The sequence below is a fragment of the Hevea brasiliensis genome, chromosome 3 (genome assembly GCF_030052815.1).
Source record: "Hevea brasiliensis isolate MT/VB/25A 57/8 chromosome 3, ASM3005281v1, whole genome shotgun sequence".
NCBI lineage: Eukaryota > Viridiplantae > Streptophyta > Magnoliopsida > Malpighiales > Euphorbiaceae > Hevea > Hevea brasiliensis.
In genome coordinates this window covers 99,576,134-99,589,845 of record NC_079495.1, presented here as the reverse complement: position 1 = coordinate 99,589,845, position 13,712 = coordinate 99,576,134, and the positions used below count along the sequence as shown (strand labels likewise).

Sequence of the window (13,712 nt, the reverse complement as noted above, 5' to 3'; positions counted from 1 at the left end):
TTTGGGGATTACAACCTATTCAATCAGCTTTATAAACTAACTACTTTGATTGTTTTATTTTAAAAAATATATTAATTAGTATTTATATTATTTATATTTTTATTTTGTTTATTTTTTAATTCATTTATTCAATTAAATTAATTTTTCTGTTATTTAATATATTTAAAAGATAAGAAAATTATTGTTATGGGACTAAATATTTTAATACTTAGAAAATAAATGGACTATATAGTTATTTTTTTCGAATTATAAGGATTGAATGAAATTCAAACTAGCTTTGAATGACCGGAGAACTAAAAAGTGAATGGAACAAAAATATAAAAACTAAAAAGGGAATGGAACAAAAATATAAAAACTAGTTAATGTATTTTTAAAACCGGAAGACTAGATATAGAGGTACTAAATAGTAAATTTTCAAGATTTTTTTACACAGGAAAAATCAGAAATGGCATGATATCTAATGTGTACAGTTGATCAGAAGGAACACATGAATTCCCTTCATTTGCTTTTGAGTTTGCGGCTACAGCCTACAAATATGCAAGAAGTATTTGATTCCAGGTATCTGGAACTCCTGGCAAGCACCAATGTATGCAATCTGCATGGTGCAGTGGGTCGGCCTTTTCTTTATCTGTCAACACTTTTCCCTCAGTCTCAGTGTACACTGATGTATGAGCATCGATGCGGTACTCTGATAACTGTGTTATGTTGAGGATTGTAACTGGAACATTCATTTTCCCCACTATACTTGCCACCACACTCATCATTTTCTTATCAGACCCACTTCCCCAGTATCTCTTCTTCATCACTGGCTTTGTTTCATTGAAGCATTTTATCCCTTTTGTATTGTTCCAGTCTTCGCTTCTGCCCAGGAAATATTCCAATTATTAGCATTCATTTTTCTTTTCACTGATGCATTGTGTCGGGGCCTTCCTGCACTGTAAGCTAACGACCGAGAAAGAAAGAAAGGAATGTACCTTGTGTGTGTAGGTGACATGGTAGTAAAGAAGACACGAGTCTTGTTGGGATTAATATTTGAGTCTGCCCAATTAGCCCATGTCTTCAAACCTATTTTGTAAGCAACTGGTGTATCCAATTCTTCATAACCTTCTGCCCCATTTGCAAATGAACCCCATCTGCATTCAGTTACATATAAATTAAATGAGTTCAATTAAGAAAAGAAAAGAAAACTTCAATGGGTTTGAAGGAACTGAACTCACAGTGTTTTGAGTCTAAGACCACTCATCCACCAAACATAAGTATTGAACACCAGAATATCAACTCCTCCCCAGTTTTTGGCGTGCTTTTCTACTGAATCCACTTTTAGTATTCTCTTCTTTGGATCTCCTATGATGGGTTGATCAGTATTGGACTCAATAAGATACGGAGCCCAATAGAATTCAATGGTAGCATCATATTCCTGAAGCATTGATAAGAAGGAAAAAAAAAAAAACAAACAATTAGCTTAATTTGCTATAAATTATGCTTTTTAATATATTAAAATTTGTAAAAGAGAGAGAGTGTCATTTTACTGGAATACTACTGAACTACTAACCTAACTGTCTTAAAATATGCTAGGATTTCTATAATAATGAAGCAACTTGGCAAAAAAATGTCGGTGGGAAAAATATTCTAAAGGACATAAGCTTGCTTAGAAATTATTTTTCATGTTCAAGTTGCTTGGAAAGGCGTGGATCCAATGCAAGTAGCATATATACCTTGGCTCTGAAGACAGAAAGAAAGTCACCCCGTTTCAAGGACTTTTTGTCGTCAGGTATAATCCATTCTACCATACAGACAAATGATTGCCATTGACCCCTTTGTAGTGAATCTCCTACGAACATCAGCCTCTTCCCCCTTAGTTTCTTAAGTGCAAGCTTTGGATTAAATCTATACACATGCATTAATCATCAGATACAACTGTTAGATTGATAAAATATAATATATATTCTGTTCTTGCGCTGATTCTTAGTTGTATCCAAGTAATAGTACAGTATTAACTTCTCCTGTTATCCACCTGGGCAAAGTACAGTCGTCGGGCTGCCATTCCCAGTGCTGGTAATCGGAATCTCGCCGTCCATTCTTGACACAAGAAACTTGTCTGTCTAAATAGGGACAGCTTCTGTCAGTGTAAAAAGGCTTGAGTGATTTGTTAAAAGCCCACTTGCCAGTATTAACAGTGCACTCTTCAGGGTCGAATTCGAATCTGTCATCCATTTCGAAGCCTTTAAGATTATCCCCTGCAGTTTTGTCCTCTGTTGGACAATGACATTCACAGTAGAACATGTGAATTTTTTTTACAACTCATTATATGTAAAATCTAAGCAGGGGGGAAAAAAGAACCTAATTGGCAGATTCCTGTTACTTACTCGACTTTTTAGCAGCAGGTCTTCTAGGACAGGATTTAAGGTTGAAAAAGGACCTGGAAGTGTCAGCATACAAGAGAGCAAGAAATGCAAAAGAGCAAATCACAATAGTGATGGTGAAGAGGGGTAGCTTTCCTCTTGGAGGTTTCATTGAAGCAGATGGAGAGGAAGCTACGCTCATTGCAGGAGCTAGCCTGGGACAGAACTTATTATAACAGTGGGATAATTAAAAGGTATATCACTAAATGGGCAGGCAAACAGAATGATGAGGACTTGGTTCTATGTTAGGGGTTATTTTATGGAAGGTTTGAGTAGGAGTAAAGCTAAAGCCATTTATAGGTTGATTTTTTCACATCTTTTAAAGTATGTGTAATGGAGGTTAGGAAATAAGTTGGAAGGCACACATCTTGGGCTCCTTCTGTCTTCTCCATTAATGGAAGCTAAATCGCTCCCTAACCGCTGATTTTGCTATAACTATCATATATACCATTTCTTTATAATTTGTTCATTAGGTAGGAAAAGTTTTCTTGTTGCAAAAGTGTTAATTTGCACAATCCCTCCTTCCCTTTCGACTTCTGTTCACGTACACAGTAAATTTTTTGGCACATTTTCCTTGCCTGGTATTAACTTTTTATTTTCCTGGTCCACGTAGATCAGTACTTTCTCTGTATGGCAGCCGAGAACAAAACTGGGGACATACTTATAATTTGTTCAACTTCTATACTCACATCTAACATAAGAAAGTGAGCACATCGACTTAGAGAAGTATGAAGCTGAAGTTCCAACTTCAACTCAGCTAGACTAAAATAGAGCTCTTTATGGATATGTATGAATCTCATTATGCAATCTGTTCAGCCATTAGCCCATATGGTTCTCCAACTGTAAGGGCTCAAGAATCTACATAATTTAGAAGAAGACAACAAATGCTCAAGCAAAGCTAGAAAAAAACTAAAGGTACGAGTTGAATTTTGTGATAACTTTGATTTTAGTTTTTCTATCATTTAACGGTGGAAAACAACATGATCCAAAATTTTCATTATTGTTAAAGATGGCCAAAGAATTGTTAGCGATCCTCTTGCCAACTATAGTGGTAGAACCAACGTTTCATATGAAAGAAAAATATTAGATGAGCACCTATCTAGGAATCGCTAAAAGTTTAAGCTTGTATATAAGATTGAGCTAAAGTTGAAAATTGACTATTAGAGAATACAATTGAGACCACCTATGACAACTTCACGAGTCGAAGTAGCGTCAATTCAGGCCAATTCAGTAGTTATACAGTTTGAAACTTCTTTATATGTGAAACGTTTGCATACCTATCCTACTCGGTGAATGGAAAGCAACCATGTCTCATTGCAGAAATGGGAAATCTTTTTCCATTAAAAAAAATATATATAAAATATTTGGCATTCAATGAGACGGGAGGTGAGAAGTATCATTTTAGTAAATAATGACATACATTTTCAATCATGAGTGTACCATATAATTAGTTACGCCTCATGATTACCATATAAACACCAATCATAAAATTTTTTTTATTTATATCCGGTCTATTACATACTCAAAACGTAAGATGTATAGTAGGGCATAATTGATATAAACAGCCTTACCTTCATTTTACATAAAGTCTGTTCTGTAACTTAAACTATGACTTTTATATCACAAATGGAGTAACTTTACTATTACATCAAAATCACTCTCTGAAAAATAATAGTAACAGAGAAAATTTGCTAATCTTTTGGCCTCGCACAAAAGATTATTATGTGTTTGATATAGACATAACAACTGCACATATTGCCGCATGATCTGTTCACATGAAGAAAGTCAATCAATAGAAGCTAAATCACACAGCACAGGAGAAATTATGTAAAAATTCAAGAATGAAGAAGATTGATCAAGGAAAATTAACCTGATTATCTCGTAATGAATTAACAGGATAAAATGGCACATCATTAATGATTAGTTAATTTGAAATTTTGAGTAATGTGGATTGCGGAGGTGTGGAGGATGCTGTCGCTTGGGAATGGGATTTAGCCTTACGATGTTTACATCAAGTGACCTCAAAGTATCAGGTTCCTATCAGAAAGAATCGGTAGACTTGAGGTTCCAATCGTGGAGCCGCTTGGCATTATAATAATCAGAGCATAAGCAGATTATTTCGTTAATCATTGTCTAATTAACATTGAAAATGATAGTTAATTAATTGAATGCATTTTCTTTTTTCTTTTTTCAATTTGATTAAGAAGAAATTTGTTCTTTCTCAATATTCTTGTACTTGGTAATTTAAATTTAATTAAAAAATGAGACCGATATTAATTTAACAGTCATTTAACTTTAATTGAAATTCAAGTTTGATATATATCATTAATTTTGATAATAATTTTAGTATCATAACTATTGAAATTTAAATTTATATATATATATATATATATATATATATATATATATATATATATATATATATATAATGCAAGATGTGAGGAGCAATGTCTCGCTCAGTTGGTTAATATGGTGGTATATAAAAGAAATGTGTTTATCAGCATTTAAACACATGCGTTGGCAATTGGCAAATGTGCTATCTTCAAATGTAGGGTCACTTGTAAAGACACACAATCCACTTCAATGTCTAACATTTTAACTACCATAACTGTAATTTGATCGGTTGTGTGGCTTGTTTATCTTTCAATTACTATACCCTTATCAGTATCTGTCAACGTCTTTTGGTGATTACATATGAGCCGATTAATAGCGATAGATATCTTAGAAGAAGCATTCATTATTTGATTATAATTAAATAATTGAATTAAATTGATAAAATTTAATTATTTTATAAGAGTAAATTTGATTTAATTTAGTTTTCAATTAATAATTATAAAAACTTTTGATTATCAGTTCAATTAATTTTAATTTAATAACCGAATTAACCGAACTAATTAAATTTTTATTAATTAATATATTAATTATACTTTTATTAATAATATATTATTTATATTATTTAACTTATAATTATTCTCTTATTAATATTAAATTATATTTATTTTTTTACAAATAAAAAAATTTTAAATATATTTTTATTAATATATAATTAATTAATAATATAAAATATATATTATTTTTTTGGTTAATTCGATTATAACCGATTGAATATTTTCGGTTTCTATAAAATTCAGTTTTCTCCCGATTTCGATTTGATTCGATTAATAATTTTAGAATCAGTTTATAATTCAATTAGTTGAAAATTCGATTTGATTTAATTCAGTTAACCGAATGCTTACCCCTAACTAGGACTAATACTTTTTTCTATGTATAACTAACATGTACTTAGTAATTAATGAAGGTATATACAAGCGGTTTATTTTTATTATTTTATATGGCATAAATTTTGAATATGTCTTCATGGTTCAAATTGTGACCTGATCCTAAAGTTTTGCATTGTTTTTTTTGCCGTTTGCAATAGATTTATGAGATATTTAGGAAGTACAATGAGGTATCGTAATAAAACTTTTTCTTTCGTCTTACATGTGAACATAAATGTGTTATTCCTCTTCTCTTTTTTATATTATGTAATTAATTGTGTGATTGTGTGTATACTTTAAATTTGTGTCTGGTTCAGATTTATGTGTTTGTTATAACAATTTAGAATTTACTAATTATGTAAAAATATTGAGTAATACGGTGCTTTTACTTTAGATTTGTATTATGTCTTCATTTAATGGTATGAAGGTGAAAAAATATATGAGAGTAATAATGATGATCAAATCTTATAGGAGTTCTAGGAAGATTCTAAAATTCACTGGAACACTAAAATATAATACTTCCTACAAAAATAAAAAGTAGTTTCTTCTTTAATTTCAGAAAGTGGATTTCATGTATTATATGAGAGATTGTATATAAACATCTGGTGCACCCAAAGAATACCAAGACCAAGGGTAATAAAAACAAATGGATGATACCATACATGAATTCTTAATTATTATAATAAATATGCTATGAATTAATATATGATCTAGCATGCTATAGTTATCAATATAATACAGCTTTTTAATTATTACATTTCCAGGTGAGCAGATACTTCATCATAGGTGCTGAAGGAAAAATATTAATGGAGCAGAAAGGAAAAATTAGATCTTACTGCATTGACTGCCTGTAAAAGTATTCGGCATTGACTGCCTTCAATTCATATCCCATTTGTAATACTTTTGGAAGAGGGGAATGGTTAAAAAATCACTACACTCTCAACAGAAAAAGGTCCTTCACCATCCCAGCATAATGGATTCAAATTACTCTTTGTATGCAATATTTTTCTGTTGGTGTTTAAGCACACAGATATATCATGACATTGCTATAACTCCTGTCTATATATATGTTATCATTCCAATCACCTTTTTGTTAGATCATGGCTGCTCGCACTCGCATGCAGGCGTGCACTGACAAAATCCCTTTCTGGATTATCATAATAGAAACTAGCCACTCTTTATCATGAAGAAGGTAGGCAGTAGCTTGGATGAAGTTTTTGCCTGTGATCATTGCAAGAATATTTAAGCAAACAATAGCGCTACAGCTTTGATACACGTTTTAAGCATTAATGGAAACAATACGTACATCTTTGAAAAGAAACTGTGGCTAATCAAATCCAGCTTTGCTCTTCCTTTCTCCCTCTCTATCTGATGTTCAAACAAGAAAATTTAAAGAAATTAAATTTTTTTTCTTAATTCAGTTTCCCTCAATCCAAACAAATATATATAAAACAATTACATCCCCAATACCGAAATTCTTCAAAATCTAAAGCCATATCTTTAAAGATAATAAAAGGCTAATTGAAATTAAAAGTTGAAACACGTGCGTTATTTTTTAGTTATAGTAAAAAATTTTAATTTTGAATAATAAAACCAGTGAGGGCAGAACGGTAATTATGAATTCGAAGAAAGCAGTAGCATAAATGGTACCCTTCTCTGGTAAAAGAAGGGTATACGGGAATGAAGTTGATTAGAGTAGAAGAAAAAGGAAAAACAAGAATCAGGTTCGACTTCTAATCCTTCTTCGTTTACCATTCTTGAGCAGAAAAATGAAGAACTTATCTGTGTTTCTAGTTTAACATCTACTGCATTGTACTTCTCCCTTCACTTCCTCAAAACCCTATCTTTCAGATTTATCTCCTGTTTGTTTCCCCAGAAAATACTTCCCTAAAGCCCTTTATTTTTTGTTTTTTATTCTCCTTCAGTTTACAAAAAGTATAATGATTCTAATTCAGTGCCAGAAAATGTGAAATTAAGCAGTCACACACTTTGTCTGGGTTGACTCGTTGTTTAACTCAGTTATTTTAGAAATTATAAAATTCTCTGCTTTTAGAGGTATAGGCGAGAGGCCCAACTTAATTGAGTCGTCTCTGAAGCTTTTCTTGGGGCCACTCAATTTAATTCCTTGTACTTTGAAGCATGGATTTGTTTTAAGTGATTAATAGTTGCCAGCTTATTACTTTTTTACTGGGTTGATCTTCTTAGCTTGTCACTTGTCAGAATCCGACCCGTGATTAGTCTAGAAAATGAAACTTGCAACTTTATGGGCTAAGCCATTCCCAAATCACAACCTTGTAATTTGTTGCCGGAATATGATTCTGTGCAAAGCAGTGAAAACCGGAAAAATTATTGTTATTGTATCAGAAAATTTAGTTGTCTTGGTTTTTTAGTGCTTTACTGAAGGTTTATTTGTATACAGATCTTGAGTAATCATTTTTAGCCGTTTTCTTGATTTGTTAGCTTAGCTAGAATGCCAGCTTATGATTTTATTTTATTTTATTTTTGTTGTTCTTTTTAGCTAATATCAAATATATTATACATGAGTTTCACACTTGATACATGCAGAGAACTTGTGGTGTGGAAGCTAAGACAGAATGGCAAAACATCATCCTGATTTAATAATGTGCCGGAAGCAACCAGGGATTGCAATTGGACGGCTATGTGAGAAGTGTGATGGTAAATGTGTAATATGCGATTCTTATGTGCGTCCATGCACGCTTGTGCGGGTCTGCGATGAATGCAACTATGGATCCTTCCAAGGTCGGTGTGTTATATGTGGAGGGGTGGGTATATCTGATGCTTATTACTGCAAAGAGTGTACTCAACAGGAGAAAGACCGAGATGGATGTCCGAAAATTGTCAATTTGGGAAGTGCAAAAACAGATCTATTCTATGAAAGGAAGAAGTATGGCTTCAAGAAGAGATGACAATCATGGGTGGTCATATCTCTGCTTGGTAGCAAATTGCTTGCAGTGAGTGTAAGTTCGTTTCTAATGTTAGTCATCTCCTTTGAGATTCAATTTGCTGCAGTATTTTAGTTATACAATGCGGTTTCCTCGAGTTCCCAATCGGGAATGTTTTTGGTACCTTCTTGTTACAATGTATTCTAGTTTTACAATTCATTGTACTTTTAGATGTTCAAGTCTGTTGGAGGGCATTTGTCTTGTTTTTTATGATTTTTTATTTTGGGCAACATTATCCATCTTCCATCATCCATGAATCAAATGTACTCATCTGGCTTGAACGTGATTTTTTTTTTGGACTTCTGTGCATTAAGCTGAGCTACTTTATTATTGCACTTGCAACTTCATTCAACCTTAGTAGCGACATCTTTAGCCTGAGCTTTCTTGTGATTTTTACTGTTATTGAGCGCAACATCATCCACAAATCAAATGTTCTCATCTGGCTTGAACATGAATTTTTGTTGGACTCAAGTGCATTAGGTAGAGATTCTTTATTACTGCATTTGCAACTTCACTCAACCTGAGCAGCAACCTCTGAATCATGATTTATGCTGCCATAATGTGCATAATCCTTCTATCTGGCACCAGGAATTAACTATCTACTGATTCTGGGGTTAAGTACTGTTTTTTTTTCTTCCCTGCCATTATTCAATGCTGTTAAAAAACATGTTAAATCAAATCCTTTATTTTATTCATTGTTCTGATGCTTAACTTGCATCTTTTGATCGGGAATGTGCAAGTGCAATGTCTAGCTGCTGAATGCTACAATTATAACTGGTTTGCAATAATGGGTTCTCAAGTCCAAACCCAGCAAACGTCTTTGAAGATTGCAGTGCAGAGATGCAGCTTAAATGAATTGTCTGTAATTGTTTTTTAAGGCTTAGTTGTTGTTGTTATTGAATGTTCAGGTACTGTGTGATGCTACTATAAAAAAATGTATACATGCATCTTAGTTGCTGTGAATTGTAGGCTGAGTCAATCCAATGGCATTTACCTTCAAACATAGTTTATGCCTGTTTGGTCTTTTCCTGAAAATAGTATAATACTAATGTGTCCAAGTAGTATTTAACGTTCATGGGTTTGTAGTGTGAGCAGAAGGGCAAGCCAGTATAAGCTTATTTTCAGTTCTGATTTCCTTCAATTTCGTTGCTTGTTAAAAAATAAAAGGTCAATAGAGTGGGGCCAGCTATAGGCAACTTGGCAGTTGGCACTGCTGCGTGAGTTGCGCTAATTGTAATTCATCACTAGCAATTGTCGCAGAGCTGAGCCTGCATTCCAATTCGCTCCCTAAAAGACCGCCGTTATCGTTGTCCCGCGGACGGTAGCCCGAGCTCGCCTGATGCTGCCATCGCCAGCAGCACCATTGTAGCAAGTGACCACTGAGCACCCAGCCAATGATTAAAGTTGGATCCCCTCTCCATTCTTGTCTGCATTACCTCGTTCTGTTGTGTTGTGTGGGTATTTTAGTATTGAGGCCCATATGGAAATCACAGCGTCGGTTAGGAATCTATGATTCCTTATTGCCCTCAAACTTTTGATAAAGATATAATTAAGTTCAAATTTTTGGCTTAATTAGAAATGATGTTTTCGTTTAAGAACCCTTATTTTTACCCACAAAAAAAAATAAAATTTTTATTTAATAATAAAAAAACTATTTTTTTATTCTTTAAAAAATATAAAACGTTTCAATTTTTTTTTTAAATCATATTTTAAATGAAAAATTAAGGGAGATGGATGCTTCCAGAAAGGCACGGGTTTCAGCACGGCACCAGTAACTGAGCATTTGCCCAAATTCATGGTAAAACAGTTGAATTTTATCTGCTATCCTTAAACTTTAATAGTTGTTTAAGTAATATTTTAAAATTTTGATTTATATGATAAAAAATTTTCAATTTTAATTTAGTTCTGCATAAAGTCTTTTACACCATTTTTTGATGGTCTTTCAAAGGAGATGTTAAGGTGACCATGCCACATTGACATTTTAACAATAAAAAAAAAAAAATCTCTCTTTCCATGCCTTAATTTCTATCATCTCCTTTCTCTTTTTCTATCCATATAATGAATCAAAATCAACAGAGAAACAAAAACACAATCCACAAATTAATTTATCAAAACACTCAAAAAACTAGAAAGTGAAATTTATTAATAGTTTAAAAAACTAGAAATTGAAACAATTCTACATTTGTTTCACCAAACTCCCAAAAATGTCCACCCTTGATAGCTCTCGAGTGACCTGTATTTGCGAAATCCAAGAGACAATCTATGAGTGATACCATATTGGATAGATACCATGAAATGCAATCTTTCATAGTTATACATGTTTCACCTTGAATTTGTATTGTCTTTCCATGTCATTCAATGGCCATCTGTTTACTCTTTCCACACATCCTTTACGATTATTTGAAACCAAAATTCTCAACTGCTAAGTTGAATCATAACTAAAGAGACAATTTTATGCAATTAAAGGGGATTTTTTTTTTAAACAACAGGGAATTGAAATGTTTCTTTAACATGCATATATATTTTCTCTTGGTGTTTTAATAACCCTAAGATGGGAAATTTCATGGAGGAATTGATTGAAGTCATCTTAATGAGAAAAAGAGAGGAAAGGAACAAACAGATAAATCCAAAATCTATATACCCATTACGGACAAAATAGAGGAAATAAAAATACCGTAAACAAAAAAATTGAAAGGCAAACAAAACAAATCCAAATAAGTCCAAGAAGAAGCAAAAGGGCATGTAATAAACATACTATTGGCATAGTTTGTAACAATTGAACCCCAAATCCAAGAAGATCAAGATCTAGAAAGAAAGAGAAAAAAAGAGGAAAAACAGAAACTAATACATACCCTGTATTTATCACCATATTCCAGCTTGAAAGCATCGCGAATGACCTCAGTGGACGCACGATGGCCACTTCCGGTGTTACTCATAAGGATCAACATATTCTTGATTCTTTCAATGACAATTTGGACCAGTTCCATTGTCCCATCTTCCTCATCAAAATCATCTTCAATCTCATTAATCAAATATTTCTTAGGTTAATGATAATGGCAGAGAAAGTGGTGCAGGGGTGGATTTGTTGTAGGTAGGGGTGAGTATTCGGTTCAAACTGAATCGAACAGAATTAAATTATAAAAATCGAATTACATATTTTAGAAATTAAATCGAACCAAAATGAATGAAAAATTGAATCGAACCAAATCGCTATATTTCGGTTCAGTTCGGTTCAAACAGATCGGTTTTGATTTTTTATTGATTTTTTAATTTAGACTTAATTTTCAAGTTATTTGATCTAATTTTGATTTTAGTTTGAACCTAATAACTATTAATCAATAAAATTAAATAATTTATATATATATATATATATATATATTTTTTTTTTTTTTTCTCCATAAAAATAAATCAATTCAAAAATCAATTCGGTTCGATTTGATTCGATTTGAATATATAAAATTACTGTTCAGTTCGGTTAGGTTTAACCGATTTTTTTCTCTTCAAAACTGAACCTAAATAATCGAAATTTTTATAATATAAAATCGAATCGAACCGATTAAATTTTAAAATCGAACCGATTAAATTTTAAAATCAAACCGATTGAACTGAATTGATTCAATTCGATTCTATTTTTTGATTTGAACCGAAATCTGCTTACTCCTAATTGTAGGGAAGGGGGTTGGTAGAGAGAAGCTATGTTGAGGGGCGATGTTGGAGAGAGAGAGAGAATGGAGAGAAGGGGGATAAAGAAGCATTATGGAGAGAGAGAGAGAAGGAGAAAGACAATAAGAAGAAAATTTTTTTATTATTAAGATACCAACATAGCATGTTTACATCAACTTTTAACTAGAGAAACTATTGCAAAGTAGTTTGGAGGACTTTTGATTGTGGTAAATTAAAATTTAAGTATTTTTTTAATACAAATTGAATTTGAAAGATTTTAATAAAACAACCCTCAAAGTTGAAAGACAATTTGTAAAAATTAACCTGCTAAAACCGCGAATCCATCTGCCATTATTGTCTCTAATGATTCCACCTCCTGTTGCAACACCCGCATTACTTCTGTAGGAACCGTCAGTGTTGAGCTTGAAGCCTTGAACCACGAATGAGAAGGCTGGTTCTTAGAGATCCAGCGATTCTCCATTATCTCATTGTTACCAGCATTTTGTTCAAAACTAGACATTGCGAGGTTATCCCTTTGTTTGAATCTTAATTGTGCAAAAGAAATTGAAAAAAAAAAATAGATGAGGAGAAGAAAAATGTGAAATAACTATTACGTAATTTTTTTTTTCTTATATCTATTATATTATAGAAAAATATTTAAATATTTTACTATAAATAATACTCATTTTTATCCATTGCACTAAATTAAATTAGATTATTATAAAAAATTGAGAAATAACATTTTTTCTCTTAAAAAAATTAATTTTTTTTATTATCTTTTCTTTTTCTCTCAATTTTCTTCATTCAAAAGTAAAAATGAATGAATAGAATACTCGCAAAGACCATCCTACTGAACCTGAACCTAATTAATATTCTTAAAACTCAAATTTATTTCAAATTCAATTAAAACTTATCTGAATTTATTTCACACTCAATTATTATTACTAAAAATAATAAAAAAAACTCAAACTTGTTTAATTTTAAATATTTTAATTAATAATTTATATAAAAAATTATTTAGATTAATAATTTATATTTTAAAATTTTAATTATTCTATAAAATACTTAAATTTTATTTTATATAAAATAAAATATATAAAAATTTATAAATATTATTATAAAAAATTATATATTTTATACTTAATTAAATATTTATATAAATAAATTTATATAATAAATATCTAATATTTAAAATTTAAATTCGAATAGAATCTAATAACATTTTTTAAATTCGAATCTATTCTTTATTTTATTAAGATTCAGATCAAATACACCAAAAATAACACCCCTACCTAAAAGCTTTGGTTCCGATGAACCTGGCAAAGTCCGTGAGCGCTTTCCCTTTCATCATCGAAGTCACACCTGATACAACGGCCCATCTATGGCAAGTCAATGAGCACTTTCCCTCTCATAATTGAAGCCATTTA

At 31.7% G+C, this 13,712-nt stretch overlaps 2 protein-coding genes across 2 annotated transcripts; one reads left to right on the top strand and one right to left on the bottom strand.

Moving 5' to 3' along the window:
- Positions 1–365: 365 nt before the first annotated feature.
- On the bottom strand, positions 366–2,634 carry LOC110641472 (protein trichome birefringence-like 3). Its single transcript, XM_058143486.1, has 6 exons — positions 2,367–2,634; positions 2,015–2,252; positions 1,716–1,887; positions 1,218–1,417; positions 975–1,133; positions 366–861 (listed from the first exon to the last, which is right to left on the bottom strand). The coding sequence occupies exons 1-6, from the start codon at positions 2,542–2,544 to the stop codon at positions 528–530; spliced, it is 1,281 nt and encodes a 426-aa protein (XP_057999469.1). The 5' UTR covers positions 2,545–2,634; the 3' UTR covers positions 366–527.
- Positions 2,635–7,267: 4,633 nt separating this feature from the next.
- Positions 7,268–8,908, top strand: LOC110641471 (PHD finger-like domain-containing protein 5A). The gene is made up of 2 exons (XM_021793195.2): positions 7,268–7,383; positions 8,225–8,908. The coding sequence occupies exon 2, from the start codon at positions 8,254–8,256 to the stop codon at positions 8,584–8,586; it is 333 nt and encodes a 110-aa protein (XP_021648887.1). The 5' UTR covers positions 7,268–7,383; positions 8,225–8,253; the 3' UTR covers positions 8,587–8,908.
- The last annotated feature ends 4,804 nt before the right edge of the window (positions 8,909–13,712 follow it).